The sequence below is a fragment of the Theropithecus gelada genome, chromosome 1 (assembly GCF_003255815.1).
Source record: "Theropithecus gelada isolate Dixy chromosome 1, Tgel_1.0, whole genome shotgun sequence".
Lineage (NCBI taxonomy): Eukaryota > Metazoa > Chordata > Mammalia > Primates > Cercopithecidae > Theropithecus > Theropithecus gelada.
Genome location: NC_037668.1, coordinates 72,122,442 through 72,146,907, shown reverse-complemented (window position 1 = coordinate 72,146,907; position 24,466 = coordinate 72,122,442). Strand labels below are relative to the sequence as shown.

General features: G+C 50.2%; 1 protein-coding gene across 8 annotated transcripts in view; it reads left to right on the top strand.

Moving 5' to 3' along the window:
- ERI3 (ERI1 exoribonuclease family member 3) overlaps positions 1-24,466 on the top strand; it is a 135,655-nt gene that overhangs the window by 86,155 nt on the left and 25,034 nt on the right. For 7 of the 8 annotated variants that reach the window (XM_025378167.1, XM_025378207.1, XM_025378178.1 and 4 more), the window contains one exon: positions 22,569-22,668. The exons of the other annotated variant lie outside the window; for it this stretch is intronic. In XM_025378167.1, coding sequence (XP_025233952.1) covers positions 22,569-22,668 — 100 coding nt within the window. The remainder of the gene's footprint in view (positions 1-22,568; positions 22,669-24,466) is intronic. 8 annotated transcript variants of the gene reach the window in all.

The following is a 24,466-nucleotide window of genomic DNA, read 5'->3' as shown; positions in this document are numbered from 1 at the left end:
TGAGGAACCGCAAGCTACTTGAGGAAAGGGACTAGATATACTGCTTCTCTTAGTCCACAGAGCTAGGCAAGCAGAGGGGACTTCAGCAAACTAAGAGACATAAATACTATAGAAAAGTTTGGGAGAAAGATGGGGTGTGGTGGCAGGGGAAAGATGAACGTATCTATTGAGTCTGAGAGGGTTAAAGTTAGTCTGCCTTGTCCCCAGGGTGTGTGTGTGTGTGTGTGTGTGTGTGTGTGTGTGTGTGTGTGTGTGTCCCCTTCTTTTGATTTTGCTGTTGCTATTCTAGACCCTGAAACTGGGCGTAGTTGCAGAAAAGAAGAGGAAAAGAAAGATAGGGTAACTTCCCTCAAGCCAGGAGGCACAATCCTGCCTTCCATCTCCCACACTGCCTGTAGGTCAGTCTACAAAGGCAGGTTTCACCATGTTTATCAGTATCAGTAATAACAGAGTACCAATGCATTGAGCCCCAGTTGATGCCATCTGTGTTGGATACTTTACACACATTATTGCATTTAATCCTCATAGCTACTAAGGGGCTGCGAGAGCTATTGTCTCTATTTTGTGGGTGCTGAAATAGAAACTCAGAAGCCTGCCTGCCACATGACCAGGAGGATGCAAATTCAGTTTCTCTTCTTCCATAGCTTCCCTCTTGTCACTTGGCCCATAGCAGATACCACCTGAAGGCAGTCTGGCCTGGTTTGAACCCAGGCAAACACACAGCCGCCATTATCAGTTGTGTGGTCAATGACAGTCAGTGAATGGGCAAGGATAGGAATTGGCCTTGTACTCCAGGTCTCTTGAGAGTGACACCACTGTGTCTGTAAGAGGGTGCATCCATTTGTGTATGTGTGTCTGTGTGTGTTTAAAGAAGTGCATTCACCCAGTTGGGGAGGTCTGTGCAGGCTTGAGTGTGTCCTGTGTATATTCTTATGTGTGCATGGGCCCACAAATGGGAATGTGGGTGAATGTGTCGGTATGGGATTTGTGGTCTGACTCTAGGTACTGGAGGTGGGCAGATGAGGCCCTTGTCCTTGGAGGGCAATATGGTGCAACACAGAGAGATCTGGACTGAACTTGACTCTAGAAGTGAAAGACATGGGCTCTGGTGTTGGGTTACTTGCCCTTTCTGAGTCCTCAGTTTCCTCATTTAACAAATAAGGGAGTTGGATGAGGGAGTTTCTTCTTGTGGTCTCTTGGCCTCTTCTATCTCTGCCATTATGAGATCATTCATGGAAACTTAGGTTTTCCCTTTTTGCTCCCATCTAAAAATGAGACAGATGCAAGGAAGACAGCAGAAGTTCCTCTTTTACCCTTACCACCTTCAATCTCTGGCCTTGGGATGGCTCCATTGTCCCCCTGGAAGAAGTTGAGGGTCCAGGGAAGGCAGGGCATTGCTCAGCATCAGGATAGGAGAGCTAGGGACTCAGGCGTTGTGGAGGAGTTTGGATAGCTGTCACTTGTCACATTTTGGGCTGGCTTGGACTGAAGCCAAATGCCTTTAGGCTTTGGGCTTCACCATGAGAATACAGGATGAGAAGAAGCTCATTGTCTCCCTGCTTCTTTGTGGGTGGAAAGGAGAGGAGCCTCTCAGTACCCTAAAGCCAGGGAACAACCTAGGCCCCTCCTCTGATCTCTTATCCTCTATTTGTTCTCTTGGCAGACACCAAGTGATGGCCAGGTAGAGACTAGGATAAAGTAGCTGGATGTGTATTCACATTCATATGTGACCATGCTGGCTCAACCCATGGTCTTTCTGTGAGTTGACTTGGCCTGCTGCCACCTCCCTTGGGGAAGAGTGGTTTGAGCTTGGGTGCCTTACCTTTCCCTGGCTGACTCCTCAGGGCTGATCTGGGTGGCAGCTATAGATGGGACCTTTGGCTGTCTCAAGTGGGATTGTAGTAGGTTTTTATTTATTTTTCCCATGAATTGGTTTTCAGTTCCCTATAATTTCTGAATTTGACCGGCTGGGGCGCTAGAGAAGAGGTGGACAATGTACAGTACAGTGCCCTCCGCACTAATGAAGACATTTCTCTCTTGGTTGGGCTTAGATCCCCTGGACCTAGGTCTCAGGTAGCAAGAGTCCTGTGCTCTGCCTGGGCTGGGACGTCTGTATTCATCTCCAGCCACCAGTCACCCTGTGAAGTCCTATGGGTTGGGACCTCTGGACTCAGAGGTGACTCAGACCTGGTCTCCACCTGTACAGAGCTCCTGGTCTGGTGGGGAAGATGGATGAGTCAATAGGCAGATGGGGGGAAAACACAGTAGAAGTGGTAAGTACAGTGATAGAAATATGTGTATGGGGTGTGTATGAATCATCTGTGTTAAAAAATTATTTTGAATTCAGCTCTGTACTGAGTCAAAATTTACAAGAGACAGAGGAACCATGTAAACACGTCTGTGTGTTCATGTGCCTCCTGCCTGTGCCACTCGGTAAGCTCTGAGCTACCCTGATGAGCTGGTCCCTGCTAGTGCCTGCTGTGACTTCTTTAAAGGCCCTAAAGCAGGGCCCTCAGGAGACCCTAGATTGCCCTCGTTGGAAAAGAGGGTGGCCCCCCTGGGGAGATAAGGTCCAGGCTGGCTGCTTAGGAAGTGTTTTTGTGTGGATGTGGGCAGGTGGGCTTGAGTGTGCACAGGCATGAACCCAAGTGTGCTTATGGCAGCTGTCAGTGGCCTGTCCCCAGCACCACCACCAGGTCTTATGTTGCTAGGCCTGGGCTTGGCACCTACTTGGCTGCAAGCAGGCGGGCGGGCTGCAGGCAGATCCCAGGGCAAGCCTGAGGCCTCCCCAGTGGTGTGTTTGCTGTGCCTAATTACCCGGCAGTTGTTTAACTATGCAAGCTGCATGCCTGTCTTTATTGCGCTGTGATTGCTGAGCTGCCTATGGGGAGTGTCATAAAAAGATATAAAATGCCCATTATCTGTCTGACACCCTCCTCCTGGACTGTGGGTGTTTGTGTTTTATTTTATTTTTATGGCTTGAGGGAAGCTCTGCAGGAAAGAAAGGGAGGGAAGAAGAGAGAGGGGAGGAGAGGCCCATAGGAATTGGGGGTTGGGAGAACAAGCCCCTTTCTACTGTGGTCAGAAGGGCTCTCCTAACCAGAAGGATGATATGGAAATGGCAGATCTCCAGGGTCAGGACAAACTGCTTAGGAAATAAGCCCCAGATCTTCCCCTCCTCATCCACCTACAAGTCTTGCAGCTTATGTTTCCACCTTACCTAAGTATGCTAGCTTCTCCCTGCTTTAGGCCCCCTGCCTTGGATGCAGGACAGGGTTGTGAGAATGGTCTCTCATTCCCACCCAGTTCTTTACCAGCTTGGATAACTCAGATTGTGTACTGGCCTCCTAGAGCGCCATTGCTTGCTTTGGGGCACATATCGTCAGCACTGCCACCTGCTCCTATTGCTCTATTGAAGCCTTCCACCCCTTCAGCTTCCCTTCTCTTACTAACTACAGTGGTATGTTCAGGACGAGCCTATCCAAGAATTCACTGGGTCTTAAGGAAACTACGTAGACTATGAGAGGGAAGGGAATTAATACATATTGAAGACCTACCCTGTGCCAAACAGAACCTGTGTAAGGCACTGAGGACAGAGATCAGAGATCAGACTCCCAGGGACCCTCCCCTTGAAGAGCTCACACTATGTAACCAGAGTGCCAAGGTTTATGGTAGGTATTCAATAAATGTGTGTCAAATGGGATTGAATTCAACATAGCCATTCATTCATTCATTTTCATTCAGTAAATGGCTTTTGAGCACCTACTGGGTCAGGCACTCTGCCAAGCACTGAGGATAAAATAGTGAGCAAAATAGACAAAATCCTAGCCGTCACTGGTCATTAGAGTTTATTGGGAAAAGGACTTAAGGATTTAAACTCTGGATATTGTGATTCCAAAAAACCCTGCCCTTTCAACTGTGATAAGTTCTTTCCTGTGCCTTAACCATCAAACCCTAGACTATCAATGTACTGATCTTCTCTACTTGAAAAATCTTAGTGTCTACTGAATGAAGTATAAAGCTCTCTAGCCTGACCTTTGAGACACTCGAAGTCCCTTTGAGCTATGTCAAGATAGCCTGTATGGTCAACTTCCAAGCCTTATTCACAGTTATTCCATTTGGCTAGGAAGTCCTTTGCTGCATTCTTGCCTAGTGAACATCTAGGCAACATCTTGCCTTGCTTATCCTTCAAGACCTAACTCCTCTTATGTCCTCTGTGAAGACTTGTCCAGTTTCCCAGTGGAACTTCCTCCCTCTTCACACACCTATATCGAGTGCCTTCAGAGGGCTAGGCATGGTGCTAGAGCCTCCTCTGACTTTGTTCACAGTTGGTGAGCCTGCTGTGGGTTCCTTGCACTTCTTTGATCAGAATTAACTTATTTTAAAGAAGAGTTTTATTGAGATATAATTCATATACCATACAATTCACCCATTTAAGGTGTATAATTTGTTGTTTTTTAGTGTATTTACAGGATTGTGCAACCATCATCACCATCTAAATTTACATTTTTGTCCCCACTAAAAGAAACTCCATTAACAGCTACTTCTCATTTCCCCGCAAATGCCCCAGCCTGAAGCAACTACACATCTACTTTCCATCTCTATTCATTTGCCTATTCTGGCAATTCTGGGAACTTCTTATGTGTGGTTTTTTGGTGACAAGCCTCTTTCACTTAGTATATTTTCAAGGTTCATCCATGTTGTATTATAATTTAGTACTTTGTTTCTCTTTACTGCCAAATAATATTACATTGTATAGATAGTACCACTTTTTTTTAATTCTCCCATCAGGTGATCAATATTTGGGTTGTTTCTACTTTTTGGCTGTTAAGAACTTTCATGTGCGAGTTCACTTCGTCGTTTTTGCCTTTTTAAAAAAACGCTTGTCTGTCTTTCCTAGTACATTGTGAGCTCTGTGAGAATAGGGGTCACTGCTATATTGTTGACTGCTGTACCCCCACCACTTAGCCTGTGGATGATACTCAGTAAATGTCAGTGAATAAAAGCATGCAAGCTTTCTCATTCTCGTTCCCCCCTTGTGATGTAATAGCAAATTGGTGGGACCTGTTTTACCCCCTAGCCCACTCTGCTGTGAGTATAGCTGTATAGGCGTATCTGCCACCTGTGCAGGAGCGTAAGTTCATTCATCAGTGCCCTGGACCAAGCCTCTCTAGTTAAATCCTTCACCAACAACAGGTGATCTGAGAAACTTTCTTGAGTTGTCCCCGGGGTAGCAGATGTGGCCTTGAGCAGACTCAACACTGACTCCACTGTTCTCTGTCCTTCCCTCTTCTGGGGGCCTCTGAATTGTTTTATGCATGGAGGGCTGGATCTGTGGGAGGATGCTTGCGGGAGGGAGTGTTGGGCTGGGTGGCCTCCTGGCTCAAAGCCAGGCCGGCTTTATGATAGCTCTGGATACCTGGCATCTGAGGAGAAGAGGCTGCCCCTGCCATTCCAGTCAGTAGCCCATATGAACCAGGTCCATAGAAGAAAAGGAATTTCTAGAACCAATAGCTTCTGAGAGATTAGTAAAACCAATAGTTCTCTTTTTTTTTTTTTTTTTTTTTTTTTTGAGACGGAGTCTCGCTCTGTTGCCCAGGCTGGAGTGCAGTGGCCGGATCTCAGCTCACTGCAAGCTCCGCCTCCCGGGTTTACGCCATTCTCCTGCCTCAGCCTCCCGAGTAGCTGGGACTACAGGCGCCCGCCACCTCGCCCGGCTAGTTTTTTTTTTTTTGTATTTTTAGTAGAGACGGGGTTTCACCATGTTAGCCAGGATGGTCTCAATCTCCTGACCTTGTGATCCGCCCGTCTCGGCCTCCCAAAGTGCTGGGATTACAGGCTTGAGCCACCGCGCCCGGCCAATAGTTCTCTTTTCTTTGTACTTACTCACCCTAATAGTTTGAGCCCATAATTAGAATTGGGCTTTATTAGGCTAATTAGGAGGAAGGAATGATGGCAGGAGGGCATGTGGAGATGCATCAGTGTGGTGGGCAGTAAATCTAGGCTTTTAATAGGTTTGTTCTGTAATCAGATGGTTTGGAAGGCTGACTGGGTGGCTGCCCCCCCTTTCTTGTACTCCCACCACTCCTTGAAGTGGCCTTCACACTTTGCCGTCCTTGTCCTCGTTGCTGGCAGCAGCGCTGGGATATGGGGGCTCAGGAAGGAGGGAGGAGACCCCACCCGGAGCTTCATTGCCTATGCACGCGCCGTCCAGCCTGGCGGCATGATTACCTTGCTGAGAAATCCGTCCAGGCGCAGGGCTGCTGATAGCAATCATTGATTAAGAGGGTAATTGTCCTGAAAATTCAGATTGATCAGAAGGCAGAAATGATAACTTGTGTAACTGTGTTTAAAGCCACGTCCTGTCAATAGAAGAGACTGAGATGTATCGCGCCAAGAGGGGGGCAGAACGGATGGGTGTGTGCAGGCGGGCGGATGCTGCCATCCTTCTCTCAGGGCTGAGCAGGATGTTTCTTGTCAGTAACCTGGACTATTGGAGATTCAATCACTTTTATCTCCCCCTCTCTCTCAATCCAAATGCCTTTTCATATTAGGAAATTAGAATTGGCCCTGCTCATGCAAGATTTATTAGCTCTGCTGAGCAGTCGCACCGAAGAGTAAATGATTTTGCTTTGCCGGAGCTTTTTACACATTAGGACTCAACTTCTCCTTTCCTGCTCTGTGCTACTGGCTGCCTGGAGGAGGGAGTGAGCTCTAGAACTGAATACTCAGGGAGCGAGGGAAAAGCATCACTTGGATCTGGCTTCTTGATCTGCTGACTTTTGGTATCTGACTGACTTCCTCCTACCTGATCCCCAGACCTGTCCCCTACTGGGGTCTAGGGTTGTCCCTCTCCTGAGGAGATGAGATTTATTCGTCAGCCTTGGATGCCCGGGTGGTGGTTTATCTTGGGAGGAAGGGCTCAGAGAGGGCTAGAAGAGTTGGAGGAAGCAAGGCCAGGCGAGGGGCAAGAGTGTGTGTTGGATCAGGACTGGCAATAGCAGCAGAGAATAGAGAGGACACCATGACTTCTCTTCTCAGAGCGCAAGCCTATACTCCTTTCAGGAGTGGGGCTACAAGGACCAGAGCATCTTTCTGAGCCCCTGGGGAAGTTGTCCAGGAAGCCACCTGGCTGCTTAGAGAGTGTGGAACCTGTTTAGAACAAAGCTGAGGGTGTCTGGGCCTGCTGCCTGTGTGTATCTAAGGTACTACAAAGTTGACTCTGGCTGAGGCCATCTGATCTGCCAACAACACAGGCTTAGTGGAAGAAGGACTGGGGCTCCATTCCATGTTTCTGGAACCCTACTGTGACCTTGGGCCGAGAGACAGTATGGGCCTGGTGTGGCCAGTTGGACCCAGCCTGCCCTGAAAGCCAGGGCACCAGCAGGCTGGGCTTACTGTAGGGAGGACAGTTCCCCTTCACTGAGGCTGTACAGTCTCTCTCCTTCTTGCTTTTCCTTTTCAGCCCCCCCCCACCTCCTTGGGTTGCTTGGGCCCATGGATGAACATCAGTTACTGTCATTTTCACCCTCCCTATTGCAAGTGTCTGATCCTGGAGGCCTAGTGGGATAGAAAAAAGTGTGAGAATCTTTCTGATGTAGGAGCTGAGGGAAGGTTAATGGAACTTCTGGATTTTTTTATGAAAGAGATCCCAAGGACTGCCCATTTCAACATCTCTTTCCCCTTGTGGTTTGCTCTTTTACTTGGCCCTGTGAAGCCTCTTTTTTTCTGCTTTCAAGTTATCTCCCCAAGTGGAATTGCGACTGGGCAAACTTGAGAGCTGTGGCTGGAAGTGATGGGGTTCCTGGGACTGAGCAGTTGGAGTAGATAGCAGCCATTCTGGCCCAGAAAAAGGCTGAGTTTTGAGGCAGGGGATAGAGGGAGGGAAGTGGGGAAGCTTTTGGGAGGAAAGAATCTGAAGAGTGTCTGTAAGATGTTCCCTAGATGGGACCTGCTCTAAATAGACCACCAGGCCACCAGCTTTCTGCTGAGGGTCCGCTTAGGTCTTTCCTGTACATCACAAGGCATTGTCCTCAGAGAAGCCTTGACACTCCTAGAAGGCTCCTCCCACTAAGCTGGATTGGGCAGGGCAGACCTTCCCTCTGCCTGTGCCACTTCCACTGACCCCGCACCCGTCACAAATGTGCTAAGGGATAGGGTAGTCTTGGGAGCCTGGTGTAGCCCCGCCTCCCCCACTCTGCTGGATTGTGAAGGTGTGGGTGCCCAGATGGAAGTGCTGTGCCATGGGCAGCTTGGACTTGGAGATAGAGAACTCAGAAGACAGACTCCCAGGGGAGTGAGAGAAGCACACCGTCTCTACAGGGTAATATAAATGGTGTTGCAGAGCCGGAGAGGGAAGGTTAATGGAACTGCTGGATTTCCAGAGAGGGAGTAACTGAATTCTCTTGGGAGAGCTCAGATGGGCATCCAGAAGGGGGCCTTGAACTGGGCCTCTGTGGAGGATGGGAGTGTGCTGTGGGGACAAGTATAGGCTAGCTGTGGGGCAGGGAGGACAAGTGTCAGAGATCAGTTGGTTAGGGTGGGGCTGGGCCCAGTGGGGTTTATTGTCCTTGTCTCACTTCTCCCTCATAATATGGAGACATGGATCACCTTCTGCTTTAGGGAGCCTGAGGGGCACCTACTTTCACCATCTGACTGGGCTGCCGAGCGTGGAGGGCCTTGGATTTTACCGTCTGGAGCCTCAGGTTGGAAAGATGTGAGGATGGAGCCTTCGGGAACGACCCCAACAGATCATCCGTCTACTCTGTTCCCTTCCTGTTCTGCTGAAACAACAGGGAAAGGGTGAGGTTTCAGGTTAGGGGAACAGCTCTGGGGAAGCTTTAGGCATGCTTTTGCCACACCCGTTCCCAGCCCTGTCTTGTACCCAGACCCAGCCCTGCTGCCAAGGGCCAGGTGGGTTCCTGGGCCTGTTTGGGAAGCTGGGAGTAGATGGGAAAGCCAGGAGACTCATTTTCACTGGAATTTGACCTAAAGCAGGATTGGAAGGGAAGAAAAGAATTTGAACAAAAGTGCAGGCAGGAAGGAGCTGTTAACGAGCCTTTCTTTCTCTTTGGGGACGGAGCAGAGCGCATAGCGGGGCGCAGCCGCCAGCTCTCCTCAGAGCGGCTCTCTAAGGTAGCTGCAGTCTCTGGCCGCTGCCTGCTCTCGTTCGCTCTCCTTTTTTCCCTCTCCTCTTTCTCGGCTCTCTCTATTATGGGGACTTGCTCCAGCTCTTTCTCTCTCTTCTGTCTCTCCTTTTGTTCTCTCTTTGTCTATTTATCACACTGTGAAGGTTGAAAGAGATGTTATTAATCTGGGAGAATGAAGGCAGGATTAGTGGTATGAATCGGATTTTGAGAGGTGTAATGATAGAAAGACTCGCTCGGCTGGCGGCCTGCGTGAGCTTGATAAATGGGGAGCACTCCAGACTGACTCGCGCCTTCCTCCGCGCTGTGCGCCCTGCCCGCTGGGGCGTGCCGCGCTCTCAGATCTGCCAGCCGGCCCACCCCGCTCCTACCTGAACCGGAGCAAAAAGCCAAGGGTAAAGCAGACACAAATATCTCCCATCGCACTTGGAGACATCATTGCTTTTAGCACCCTTTTCAAGTTGAGGCCTGTCGAGTTCTCAAAGGACTGTGGGCAGAGGGAATGGGGACCTAGACTTCAGGCTGGAACAGCACCTCCCTGCTTCTAGGACCTGTAAGAAATGGATGTCAGGGGTCAGGGAGTGATTAAAAAAAAAAAAAAAAAATCCCTAGACCAATGAGGTAAGAGTACCGGACCTATGTAATATCTGATTAAGCAAAGTGCTGTTGGGAGAACTGGGTGTGGAGGTCAGGGTGGGGCATGGAGGAGTGGGAAAGAGAAATCATGAAGGGCTTCCTGAAGGTAGTGTCCTAGCAGACAGGATTTGGAGAAAGGAAGTTGAGTGTTCCAGGTGGGGAAATACAGTATAAGCAAACATATGGGACAGAAATAAGCCCGACTCTGGGGGTGGAGGCGGGGGAGTTGAATGAAGTACCTCAGATCTGATGAATTTCAGATCAAGAAGAGACCTAAGAAATCCAGTAGTGAAGTCCCTCATTTTTCAGTGAAGAAGCTGAAACCCAGGGGCTAGAATTTCCATTTCTGAAATTATTTTTTATCCAAGCCCTGTTGTTAGTTCTAAAGGTACCCCCTTCTAGCCATCCAGAGACTATACAGTGGGCCTGTCTCCTTTCCTCTGTGGCTCTGACCACATCCTTTCAACCTTCATCTTTGTAACCAGAAGATCCAGGCTTAGGTTCACCGCTGCTTGGTCTCCAGCCCCTTCCCAGGAGCCTTGGCTTAGGGTCCTCCTCACACTCCTGCCCCTGCTCAATCCGCAGTCTGTGTGGGTCATGTTGTCACAGCCAACCAATTGTTGCCTGTGCAGTGGGGCAGGATCAGAAGCAACACACACCATTCTGGACTCCAGAGGCCACTGGGCCTGAGAACTTTCCTCCTCTCAGTCCCTACTGTGGCTCTCTCCACTCGCTGTATCGCAGTTAGAGGGAGTTACTGGTTTCTGTGTCTGTTTCCCGTCAAAGGACTATGAGTTCTGTGAGGGCAGGGTCTACATGTGATTCTGTTTGAGTTGCTGGGTTCTGGCAGGCCTTCAGTGAATGTGTGAATATTCAGTGAATGAATGCTTGTGTTGTTTCTTCCTCTCCTTCTAGATGGAAAATCTAGAAGGATCTGTTATCTTGGTTCCCTATTAGTTTTTCCCAGGCCTTGCTGCCCTTAGGAATAAGGAGGGGTAGATGTGCAAAGGAACTACTATCTATCTATTTATTTATTTATTTATTTAGAGGGTTTTGCTCTGTCACTCAGGCTGGAGTACAGTGGCACAAACACAACTCACTGCAGCCTCAACCCCCTGGGCTTAAGGGATTCTCCCACTCACCTTAGCCTCCCTAGTAACTAGGATCACAGGTGCACATGCACGCCACCATACCTGGCTAATTTGTGTGTGTGTGTGTGTGTTTTGTGGAGATAGGATTTTGCTACGTTGCCTAGGCTGGTCTTGAACTCCTGGGCTCAATTAATCCTCCCCATTCAGCCTCCCACAGTGCTGGGATTACAGGCATGAGCCACTGTGCCTGGCTGGAACTACCTTATCATATGGGTAGAGCACCCCAAGATCACATAGCGTGATAGTGGAGGGCCCCTGAATGGCCTTAGGAAACAGTACAAATCACTTACCGTGTCCTTTGAGGTCCTGCATGGACTGCATCTCCTGCCTTCCTCACCAGCCACATTTCATGCTTGATTTTCTGTGCTCAGGGACTCTGGCCTTGATTTGATTCCTTCCAGGCCTTAGCATGCCCCCAGTCACCCCACCTCTGCCCTTCCCCCACCCCACCTCCAGTCAGCCAGTCAGCCAGCCAGTCAGCCAGCTTCTACTTACCTGTCCTCAGGGAAGTATTCCGCACCTAAGTCAAACTCCCCTTTTCTGTCCTATTATAAAAGCTTATGTGTCTTGTTGGAACCTTTATTACAGTTCCTTCTTTGAGCTTAAGTCTCTTGGAGAAAGCCATGGAAGCTCTCTGAGGACAGTATTGTGCTCTGTTGCTATATATATGCATATAGCCTGGCATGTAATAGGCTCTCAGTAAATGTTGTGAACGAGTCAGTGTGATTCCAAAGCCTGTACTCTTCCATCATATTACAGTAGAGTGAAGACTGATTTGACAAAGGAAGGTACAGGAGCCAGGATGTTGGGTGCACCCCAAAGAGAAGGTTCTTTGGGCCTTAGCTCTGGAGGCTGGAATTTCAACCTTCTCATCCTTTTTTTCCCTCCAAACATCAGAGAAGAGAAGGGCTTCATCTGATTCTAAAGGTTTTTACTTTCTTCCTGGGTGATCTTATCTATTCTTAGTTTCTTGTACCACTCATCTGCTTCTTAAGATTCCTAGCCTACATGTCTACCTTCCCCAGGTGCCCCACCTATGTATGGCCCACTGAAGGCCATGTGGGTCCTTCTTGCTGATTTCCTTCAGTGTCGTTTTGCAAGTATGTTTACGTATCTCTCCTTCTCACCTGGGAGCTCCTTGAGGGCAGTAGCTTGGTGTGCTTGATCTGTGTATCTCCAGCACCCAGCACAGGGCCTGGCACATGGTAGTTCCTCAATAAATGGGTGTTACATGAACAATCGAATGAAGAGGGAGGGGGATCTGGGATGAATGTTTTGAACACCCTTCTCCTTTTTCCCAGGGGGAAAGAAAGTGAAGGCGTGTATGCTGTGTGCAAGCATGCATATACCTTTGTATGTGAGGGGTGGCTGGGTGGGTGGTGGTGGCGGTAGTGCCACATGCTCAATAAAGGATTATGTTTTAATTTGGAAAGCACTTTAGAAACTTAAAGTGCTTTACCTAAGTGCTGACTGCTATTAGTGTCTCTTTTTTATTAGGAAAAAGGACATGATTTTTCTCTTTTATCTTCAGGCCTGTCCAACTTCTGAGAGTCAAACTTAGCAAAATGCCTGCCCCTTACTGAGGACTAGTTACATGCCAGGTTCAAAGCTTTGGACTTGAAACACAGAATTCTGCTTTGCAGACTGGTTCTGACACCCCTGAGGGGATTAGCCCTAACAGCTCAGTAGCAGGAAGGGGGGTGGGAGAGACAGGGTCATTTGACATAGTTCAAGCTGCAGTCCCTAGCCCCTCCTCTCTCCATCTAGACCTGGGTGGGAGAACATAGAACTTAGACTGTTTTGGGGAAATGGAGGAACATCCCAGTGGTTATCAGAACTCACCTGTTACATGATGTGAAGGGCCAACTTCTGAGAGAGGATTGAGGAGGAATGGCCCCAGGGAGTTGGGTTTGGTCAGCTGTCACCAGGGATGATAGGACCAAGAGGCAGAGACATCACAGCTGCTGGGCCTGGTGCTGTTAGGAGCCGCCAGAGGGCTGGGTTAGAGGAAGGGAGTATGTATGTAGCAGGAGCAGAGGGAATTCTGGCGCAGGAGGACATGAGGGAGAAACTCACCCCTGTGCCTTACAAGCGCCTTCGAGGGCCTTGCTGAAAGAAAAGGTGACATCCCTCCCCATGGAGATGATTTGGTGCAGCAGTGGTGGGAGGTCTGGAAGGCCCCAGCTAAGCCCTGTAGTTGGGCCTCTCTGTTTGGCTTCTGCCCCAGGCTTCTTTCCTGAGGAGCCACAAGATGGACAAGAACCCTGGACTGTCCCTGCCAGCCCTGGATGTGGAAAGCTCTGCCCATGATTGAGGCACTGGGAGTGGGGCTTTGGCCCAGCTGGCAAGTGCCCTGCAGTCCCTGTTTCCTAATCGGGTCCTGATCTGGGGGAGCTAGGATGGGGGTGGATTGGGGGGAGTACATCAAGCCAACTGCCTTAACTGAATTTCCATACCTCCTGTTGTTAATTATAGAGATGTAATAATGCGATTAGTGCACGATTAAAAAAAATCCCTGATATGATTACCATGGATTTAATATCACATGATATATCATTATATCGTTATGCAGTGACAGATGTAATTGAAATACACTTATTGGAGCCGGGGGTGGTGTTTCATTCAATCCCCAGCACCCCGGGGAGGAAAGGGCTGGCTAAAAAGAAGCGGTAGTAGAGGAAATTGTAATGAAAACAAAGAAAACTCACAATGTAGCTCTCACCCTGGGCAGCTGGCTCAGACTGACCTGCTGCCTTAGACTCTGTGACAGTGCACGTGGAGCCCCAGACAGGTGACCCTCTTCTGCAGGGACTGAGGCAGCATGGCTCAGGAGCTACTTATCTTATTCTCAACCCAGAAACTTCACTGTCCCCAAGGCCCCTCTGACTCAGCAGTGAAGTCAAGAAATCTGGGAGCAAGAAGGAGATAACTCCACCTGAAAATACTCGGGACCCTAATACTTGGGATCAAACTGAGCTGGTAGCTGTCTTCCACTCCTGGGACCCCCAGTGCCAAATGCTGTGGGACCTGGACCTGTGGCATAGCCCCTGCCTTTGCTGTAGTGGTGGCCCAGCACACTAGAGGCAGCCATCGTGTTGGAGGCAGTGAGCGGTAAGGTTAAGTACACAGAGACGATAATTATCCCACTCAAGTTCCGTTGATGAAGAGAGGCAGCAGCAGCTCTGGGGCCCCTGAAGTATGTTGGTAGCCAGAGAACACTGTACACATAACAGAACTGCCATCTGGGGTTAGGGAGGATGGGCTTGTGTCACCCGATGCAAGTGACCACCCCTTTACTGCTTCAGCTGTGCTGGTCAAGCCTCTGCTGGGCCTGAGGAATGGGCTGGGGGATATCCGTAGGCTGAGAGTTCAGAAAAGGAGGAGACAGCAACAGTTCCCTCTTCCTTAAAACAGGCAACTGAGCCCCTAGTTCCAAGAATGGCTATGGGGCGGGCCGTTGATGTTCTGCTGGGCAGGAACAGCTGTGGTTCCTGAAGGAGACTGGGTAGGATTGGCAGGAGTAGCAGCTCCATGCGTGGTAGGCTTATACCCGAAGAGATGTCTTTTCTTCCTCTCCCCTTTTTCTCTCGCTTCCCCTTTTCTCAGTGGAGACCACTCAGAGACAGCAAATACAACCCCCCACCCCCCTCAAGAATCTCTCAGCATAATGGAAGACAAAATCTATGTTACAGGTGCCATTAACAGTATGGGGGATTTAAAGGAGGGACGAGCCAGGAAAGACTATAAAGGAAGGCACTTTTTGAATTGAATGTTGAAAGAGGAGTGTGTGTTCAAATTAGGACAAAATGTGGGAGAAGGCAGAGGGTGTTCTAGGCAGACTGAAGGAACTGCTTCATCAAAGGCTTGAAGGCATGAAACAGCAATCCAGGACTTGGTGGGTAGTAAGGAAGAGGAAGGAATCAAGATTGATTCCCACATTTCTGGCCTGGTAGACCAGGTAGATGGTAATAGCTTTCACTGGAATTTGGGAGCCCAGGAGAAGAAGCAGTTTGAAGAGGAGATGTTGAAATGAGCTTTAAACATATTGAGAATCAAGCGTCTGTATGAAATCCAGGGGGAGATTCGAGGTAGGCAATAGAGTATATATGTTTGACATGCAAGTAGGGGTAAGAAATACAGATTTGGAAATTAGAAAGGTTGAAGACAATGGACTTGAGGAAATCACCCAAGAAGAGTGGTAGCATGTAGAAAAAAATAGGAAGAGAGTGCAGAGTGGGTGAATACACAGATACAATGACCCAATGCAGAGGAGACTATACAGGAGACTGTGAGGAAAATGGCAGAGAGCTAGGAAAACTGAGTAAAGTGTCAAGAAGGGAGAAGGGTTTCAGAGATGGAGCAGGCTGCAAAATGGTGAAGGCAGGTAAGAATCTGAAACTGTCCACAGATGTGGGGCAGCATGGTGGCAGCTGTGACCTGACTGCAGGGAGTGAAGGAGTGAGGGAGGAAGGGAGTGGTGGCAGTCTTGAGAAGTTAGTCATTAACAGAACAGCAGTAACTGGATAGGATGTGGAATGCATATAGAACTTTAAAAGTAATCTAAAACTTAACATAGCTTTCAAAGAGCCAGGCAGTGTTTTAAGCACTTTACAGACAGTAACTCATTTAATCCTCACATCAACTGTATGGGGTAGGAACTGTTATAACCCCTATTTTACAAAGAGGAAACCAAGACACAGAGAAGTTATGTGAAAGTGATAGAGATCTAAGTATATGCTTTAATGTTAATGAAGAAGCCAGCAGAGAAGAGGAGGTTAAGGATTTAGAAAGACAAAAGATACTAGATGGAGCAAGGGCCTGAGGAGGTGGGAACAGGACGGCATGTAAAGCACAAGTATGAGGTTGGCCTCAGACAAGAAGCCTAGTGTCTCCCCTGTTAGAACAGGGGAGGTAAAGGAACAGGTGGGGAAGGATGCAGATGCATTTGTAGATAAGGGGAATGCAGAAAGAGCTCTGCCTAGTGGCTTTATTATCTTTGTGAAAGCAGGAAGGGAGTAGGGTTGGTGAGTACCACTGAGGGTTGCTACGGTTATGGTCTTGGATCTGTAGCAACCACTTTCTGTATATAAGAATGACTTTTTCTGGCATTGCTGAGCTCAGGAGCAAGTGTGGAGAAATGGAGTCATGGTTGGGGTTTTCCAGAAACAGTGTGCATGCTCTAGGACAAGTGGGCAGGGTGTTGAAAATTGGGGGATGGGTGGTTGAAGTTATAGATTCAAGGGTTCAGGCTTAGTAGAAAAGTACTGAAGCCCGAAAAGGGTATAGACAGACTAGGGGCAGGCAGGGGCTGGGAGGAAGCAAGAACAGAAGGAGAAAGCATACAAAAGCTAGAAGGATAGGAGGCTGGGGCCAGAGTGGAATCTGTCCTTGTGAGGTTTCAGAGGGAGGGCAGTTCTGGGTGATAACAAGGCTCAGGGGGTGGCTGTGGGGAAAGATGACTGAAATAGGTAGAGGAGAAGGTCATTAGAGCACAGGGAGTCAAGAAATTGAGAGGCAAGGTCCATGGCTGGGTTATTCTGTAGATACTGAAGTTACCCAGAGTGATGATGATTTGGAATGAAGTCCCAGAGGGAGAGGAAGAATAGTCTAGAAGCAGTAGGAAAGAATTTGAAGACATCTGCAGAGTATATCCAGGATTGAGTAGGTATTGGCTTGCCGGTTAGTGTTGCTGCATAACTGATCACCCTGACACTTAGTGACTTAAAATAACAACAAATACTGTATTATCCCTCATGGCTTCTGTGACTGAAGAATTCAGGAGGGGATAGGTAATGTGGTTCTGACTCAGGATCTCTTGTGTGGTTATATAGTCAGGCAGTGGCTGGAGCTGGCACAATGTGGTCAGAGCAGTTGGTGGCTGGCTGGACCTCTCTCTTTCTTCACTGAGTCTCATGGCCTCTATCTCTGTTCTCTCTGCATGGGTTAGTTTGGGCTTCCTCACAGCATGGCTACCTTGGGGCAGTCTCATTACTTAACACAGCAGCCCCAGACTGCAGGGAAACTTTCCAGTGATTGAGGTGGAAGCTGCCTAAGCATTTTTGCAGTAGTCTTGAAGGGCAGGGATGGTGGTGACATAGACTTAGTCTTGACGGTAGGTATGTCAAAGTCACAGTGAAAGTGAGATATGGTAGATAGTGTTGCAGCCCATCACAGGAAAATACACTCTGCCACAACTGGTGTTAGGCTGAACGTGGAAAAGGGTTCCCTGGGAAAGGGAGAGGGAACTGTATTCTCAAAGGCAAGGTGCATTTTGAGCAATGGCACCAAAAATATCTGGAGGTAGCAGTGGGAGTGAGTAGTCCTGGGTGATCTCAGATATAACTGGAGGAAAGTACTGTCATCTCATTTTGCAGTACAAGAAACAGACTCAGAGAGGTTTAATAATTCATCCAAAGTTATAGTGCTAATAGCTGGCAGAACTGAGCCTTTCTATGAGGCATGGGCTGCTGGGTGTGCCGTAAGTATATGTGGTGTACTCCACCCTACTGTTTACCTGTGGCCTTAGGTATTTGGCTCGCCAGCTGTGGAAATGTTGGTCAGGATAGAAAGTTAGGTAGTATTTGTGTCTGCCAGACTTTCTCTCCCCTATCCTCTGGAGTATCACCATCACAGCTTCATCTCTCTTGGAGGTTAGGGGAATGGCAGTTGGTTTGATTTGGTTCCTAGTCTTGAGCAATCGCCTGCAGGGTGACAAGTCATCCAGAGGTATGGTTAAAAGCCTGCTCCTCCTCACCTCTAGGTGGGCTGGATAGGCTGAATGTGCTAGCACAGGCTTCGAAACTCTGGGTTTTCTGGAAGTTGCAGAGCAGCCTATTCTATCTGCGCCTGAACTGGGTTCTAGCCCTTTAGCCCAACCACAGCCCTTCCCACTGTGTCCACCCTGCTCTCATGGTCCTGGTAGGTAGTATATGGGTGGGCAGAGACACCATAGCAGCTGCTGAGGCCTCTTCTTTCCTCTTTGAAGGAGCTGATGCTGCAGCCGATGAGGGCTACTTCATCTATTAAACCCAATACACTTGTCGCAGCTGCTAAGCCCCCGTAAGCCGCCGGGCGCCGTGTTTGTGATGGGACTGACAGTGCATGGAGGAGGCTGATTATACACGATTCCATTTCGCGCGGGCCTAGCAATGTAATTTCACAGGGCGATCAGCGTTTGCATGTAATAGCAGGCTGTGCTGAGGTGTCAGAATATTAAAGGCGCTAATGGCAAAGCTCCCTGTTACACAGGGGGCCACCCGCCGCGCCTACAGCAGGGCTATGCGGCAGGCCCGTCGCAGATGGCTGGCCACTAAGCTAATGGGGCAGCAGCCAAGGCGGGCAGAGCCACGAGAGAGGAGAGCCAGCCGGGAACAGCTCGGCACCTGCTTCCCTGCGCATGGAAATTGCAGCAGCCCAGGGGAAGGGAAGCGTGCGTGCCTGCCTGGCACAGGGCTGGGGTGGGTTGACTTGGTAGGCCTAGCATCTTTCACCCCAGCCAGTTCCACCTGTCCCTGTGGCTCGTATCAGTACGTGGCCTGGACAGGACTCAGGAGCTCCTCAGTCATCCTCCTACCTGCCCCACCCTCTGGCTGGGAACCCCAGGGGCTAGGTGCTGACTGTGCATAGCTGGGCAGGTGGACCCTGATGGCTGAGAGAGTTGCAGCCAAAGAAGTGGCACCCAGAGGATTTGGAAGCAGCTTTGGGAAACAGGCTTGGGCACAAGTTCTTTGAGAGAGCTCTTAAATCAGATTCCTGCCCCACACTGATGAAGGTCAGAAAGCTTCTGGGCCCCATACCCCCACTCCCCCAAGCTGGCAGGAGAGGGAAGGGAGCAGTGAGAGGGAGCAGGCAGGAGTAAAGGGATGGACACAAGGCCCCTTGATGCCATGTTGCTGCCAGGTACACAGAGTTGAGAGGCAGTGCCTTAAGATGTCGCTCCCCTCTCTAACTTGGCTGTCCCAGCCACACCCAAGCCTTTATTGTGCTTGCTCATGCCATTTTCCTTTGTCTTTGCTGTGCCTTCTGTCTGGAATGTTATAGTCCCCTGCCACCTGTCAAACCCTCCCAGCCTGCCAGCACCACTCCCTCCAGGAAGCTTTCCTAGCCTCCTCCAATCTCACCGGGGTGTGCTTGTCTTCATTGTCCCCTGTGGGCAATCCACAGGGCTCAGTCTTGCTGATCCTCCTGCTGTGGTGGGGCCAGCCTTGGCTGGCCTTGGCTCCTCAGCCGGAATCTCTGACACATAGCCCATGACACCTCACCCTGATCAGGGCTCCCAGAAAGGTCTCTGCTGAGATTTGTAGACAGATACAATCTCTTAAGGAGGGCGAATGGAGGGAGCAAGTCATGGAAGGGTGGCAGAGTCACTCGAGGGCAAGTCCGATGCATGTGTGGCGTGCCAGCATATATGCGCTTGGGCCACTCCATGGCCTGAATATCTGGTGGGGAGAGGCGTGGGCTTTAAAAGTGAGTGGTGGGCACGAATGAGTCTAGGTACAGAGGAGCAGCAGGTGTAAGGATCCAGACCATATGTTGGCAGGAGCACAGGTTGCTGTGGGACCACCGATGTTTTGTGGGCAGCTATCTGCATCTGTTGGCTGTGCCTGAGCAGTACCCAAGATGGCAGGAGCTGGGGGGAGCATGAGGTGCTGGGCCCTGGTATTATGCCTAGGGCAGCCCCATGAGGCTGGCGGTCACATCAGAAGGTTAGGCTCTGCAGGTGCACGTGTCAGTACCTGGGGAAGACGTGCCAGGGTTCTCAGCAGGGCCAACAGCGGGAGAGGCCAGGCTGAGGGAGAGCAGTTTTAATTAACCGTTTTTAATATCGTTTTTGGACTTTGGCTGGTATGTGAAGGCCCCGCTGGAAGCAGCATTTGTAAAAATTAAATCCCTCTTATTAGGAGCTTGGCAGACCCATGTGCATGCGCCGCCCCCTCCCCCGCCCCACGCCCCCCTGAGGAAGTGCTGGATGAGGCCATGTCACAGCAGCAATTGGTTATCACGCCTTATCTGGGAATATGAAACTGTGCGGCATGACACCCGTGGCCACAGTGGAGACACCAATTCATCTCGCCCTCGCTCTGACAAGCCAGACTGCCCTTCCTGAAAGGCATCCGTCAGGCAGGACCGGGTTGCCGCCTTGCCTGGCACCTCTGCTTTCCTGCCAGGGGCCCAGCTTTCCCTGGTCCAGCCTGGCCCTCCTGGGCTCTGCTGTTCTCCGTCCCCCTTCCACGCATCCCAGTCTGTGGAAGATCTTGGGGAGTCATAATTACAATAATAATCTAATCACGGTGACGCGGCGGGGCAAGCATCTGATGTTATCTGAAGTGGTCTTCCCACTTAACTGCGATAAGACTCAGGATGACGTGCAGATAACGTTGAGCTGCCCTGTCCCCGAGCCATAAGCAGAGCGGAGGGGCCCCGGCAGCCCTGCCGCCCGCCCGTCGCTTTAAGCCGGGAAGCGGCAGCACCTGCTAATGCAAGTGTTTAATATTTGATGGGCTGGGATAAAGCAGGATCACCTTCGAATTGAATTGAGTGTCAGCCGAGAATCTATTACTGAAATTCGGGTGTGATTTGACAGCAAAGTAGACGATGTTATTCTTCACTAGTTACTGCAATCTTCTCCCCGACATCACTTAAATATTTTTTTCTTTGCTTGAGTAAACACACATTATCCTTCTTTTTTCCCCCTTCCTTCCCGTTTTCCTTTTTAGAGGGGGAAAAAAAACCCATCCAGCTCGCCTTCTCCAGGCTGATAGAGTAGATTGTTATTTCTTTATTTGTCCTATTAAATGGAATTTCTGATCGTTTAATCCGGCCTTTGTAAGTGATTTTAAAGTACTTGAAAAGCGGCCGCCACTGCTCTCTGGCCCACTGCGCTCCAGCCTCAGCCCTGACCAGGCTCAGTGGCTTCTCTAACTGTGCACCGCCCACTGGCTGCTTCCCTCACTGCCTCCATCCCAGCTCTGCCCTGGCTCTGGGCCAGCATCTTCTTCCCTGTCCTTGAGCCTCACACTCAGCCCCTGATTTGTGGGTTCAGCTGTGGCCTGGGAAAGGGTGGGGGAAGGCTGGCTGGGAAGTTGGGCTGTGGCTGGTACCTCTGTGGTCAAGGAGAATGGCTTTAGAGGGTGCTAAGGTTTAAGTACACTCTCTCCTAGTACCCATGGGGCTGGAGTGTTGGTTCCTGCAGCTGGAAAGGAAGGGTGGACACAGAATCTGGGCCCTGGGCCCTGGCACAGGCACTGTTTGCAGCCTCCCATTTTGTGTTTCTGACCCTGTGCTGGGTGCTCTCCCCTGTGTGTTAGTGGGATGGAGACCTCCTGGGACTAGCAAAGGGCTGGACCACTGCAGTGCTCATCTGCTCACAGCTGGCAGTCACTTTGGTTCCATCACTGGACCCCCATCCAACTTCTGGAAACTCACCCAAGCTTTATTCTGACCACCGCCCTGCATGCTGTCCTGCCACTGGTAGAAGGGCGGCCTGGTGTTTGCGGACTTCTAAAGTGAGGTGTGGGTAATGTTTGAAAGCCTGACTAGCTACCAGGCCCACCAGGAGAAGCCCAGGATTTGGTTAACAGGCTGAGCAGGAATTAAATCCTATTCGGCTACTTCATAGTGATCTAACCTATGTTAAGTCTCTTCTTTCTGGGCCTCAGTTTCCTCATCTGTGGCGTCAGGTCAGTCATGGCTAAAAGGGACTGTAAGGGAAGGCGCTGCCCCTGCCCTGCCATGTGCCGCCCCCCCAGGTGGAGGTTGCTGGCAGCCAGGTGGTGAGGGCAGGGGATGGAGGGGGAGGCAGTGGAGTGCTGGGGCCTGAGCAGATCGATGCCCCCAGCACTTCCTTCCCCAACCCCAGGAAAACAATTAAGTACAGATCGATGGGTGGCCGCTTTGAATATGCATAAGTGAGCACTTGACCTTCAGCAGAGCATCTGCTCCCCCCACCACACACACACACATACACACTCACACACACACACAGACACACACACACACACGCCCCATGTACTCCCCTCCCAGCTGCTTGAATTGACCAAGTGACCTTACTCCTCTCCTCAGTTGAGCCCCCACAAAACTCCCAGAGCCTTCCATAGCCTGGCCTGCTTGTGGGCAAAAGCACCTTGACCGTGGCACCTTGCTAGCCAGCTGTCACTTCAACATTTCTGTCTGTGGAGTGCAGCTTGGATGTGCTGGTTTCCAAGGTCCTGCCTGAGGCCAGTCTTTGTGAACAGTAGTACTGTGAGGAGGGGGCCCAGCAAAGTGCTGGGGGATCTGGAAAGGGGAGATCCTAAGGAGGTGTGCATGGTACAGGTGTGCCCTTGTGAGAGGAGGGCTCCTGAGAAGGAGGAGCCTAGTGAATGGGAACTCCTTAGAGAGGAGTTCTGGTGAGGGGCACCCGGTGAGGGCCAGGGACTCAGATGGGGAGAAGCCCAGGAGAAAGGGCACTCTGGAGAAGGAAGGGACTTTCTGCTGGGTTGCGGGAGGACCTGGGTGGAGAAGGGATTCTCACGAGATGGCATTGTGAGAGGGATTCCTTGTTGGAAAGATTTGGGGGGTCGGGGGGAAGACCTTGTGAGTGGGGTTGGTTCAGAGGGTCAGGGCCTCCGTTAACCACTTGCCTCCTGTCTTCCAGGCTTACAGCTTCGCCATGGGCTGCTGGCCCAAGAATGGACTTCTAGACATGAACAAGGGTCTCAGCCTGCAACACATAGGCCGGCCCCACAGCGGCATTGGTCAGTCCCTTCGCATATTCCCCTGGCAGCTCCATCCATCGTCCCTTGCCCGCATGCCCCAGTCCCCAGGCACACAGAGAGTTTCCATGGCTCATTCAGTGCCCCAACAGGGCTCTCTACATAGCTGGGGGAACGGCGGAAGGCGAGTGGAATGAGAAAATTACTGAATGGGACCACTGGAAGGCACCACTCAAAGTGGTATTTTGGAGGAGGCTGGGTCTGGGCTTTTGGTGAGTCACAGGTGGCCTTGGACTCAGGCCAAGGTCCCCCCTCACTGGCTGCATCTCTAGTGGGCAATGTCCTCAGCGGGTGGGGACATGTCAGCTTACCCACCCCCCGTGGAGCTGGAGGAGGCTGTTTAATATTGTTTCAAGTCTGTGGCCACTAAACTGGACGATCAATGGGAGTTAAGGAGATGAATTATTTAAACCTCACCAGCTTTTAATTAGTCGGGGTCCTTCTGACCGATGACTCCGTCCACAGGGTATTGACTCCCCCGCAGGAGCAGCAGCCTCCATTGAGCGGTGCCTGGGTTGAGGCGGGCCACTTGGGGTACCAAATGGGGGTATACCCTCAGGGGGATTCTTGTTTGGAAGGGAACTGGAGTGGCTACGATTCCAGGCAGTTGGAGGCTCTTTTAGTTTCTGATCTATCAGTATGAATACATATCTGTCTGTATCTGTGTGTCTGCATATGTGTGACACCTTTAGCTGTATGTCTCTGTGTCAGACTGAGAGTATAATGTGTCCATGATTATACATGTCTGTTGGGGGGCATGTTAACAGTATATCTGTATTTTTCTGAGGGCATGAGTCTGTGTGGAAGCAGCTACCAGTCTCTGTGTGTATCTGTCAAGTGTGTCTGTTCAGTTCTGTGTATCTTATTTTGTTTGCATATGCACATGTGTGCATGCACATGCTCTCAGGTGGGGCACCTGACCAGGCATAGGCCTTATTCCAAGTGGGGAAGAGCCAGAGTGTCTCTGGGCAGTGCTCTGACATTACCACAACCTGTGAGCCTTTGGGGTCGCATCATTGTTGGGGGAACTGGAGAGAGAATACCAGGTCCGAAGGACCCAGTCACCTCCTTCAAAGTAGACCATTTATCCATTCCAGACATTCACTGGTGCCTTGTGGATCCTGGGCACACTGAGTACAAGTTTCTGTTCTCAGTGAGCTCACATCCTGGGAAGAGACAGGGACTTGCCTGAAGTAGGTGCTTGCCACCCAGGGTACTAAGGGCCGTGATGGAAAATACATGGGTTGCCCCAAAGGTGGTTTTCCCTCTCCTTAGTTGCCAAGTAGCTTCTACTTCTTCAGTTACCTCTCACTAAGAGGTAGTGATATTGGGGGCATCTCACCCCAGGAGGGATGCCCCCATGTTCTTGTTGGGACATCTCAAGGGTTTCCCAGGGTCCAGGCTAAGAGGAAGTGACCAACAGGCCTGGGGAACTGGGGGTACTCCACCATAACTGATGTTCCCTCTCATAGATATTTTCCAAACAATCTAGAGAAGATGCCAAACCCAGCAGGGTAATATGCCTGGGAGGTCAGCAGGAAGTTTCCTATAGAAGAGGACACTTGAATTGGAATCTTTGAAGGATGAATAGGAGTTTGGTAGTCAGAAAAATGGGGGGAGGGTATTTTAGATAGGAGGACTCAGTAGAAAGGCCTGTGGGCATGAGAAACCCAGTGTGCTGAGGACAAGTTCAGACACCTACAAGAAGCTTCCCATGACTGAAGTGGCAAATTTGGGTTAGGAAACAGCTAGAAAATAATCAGAGACATAAGCAGGGCCT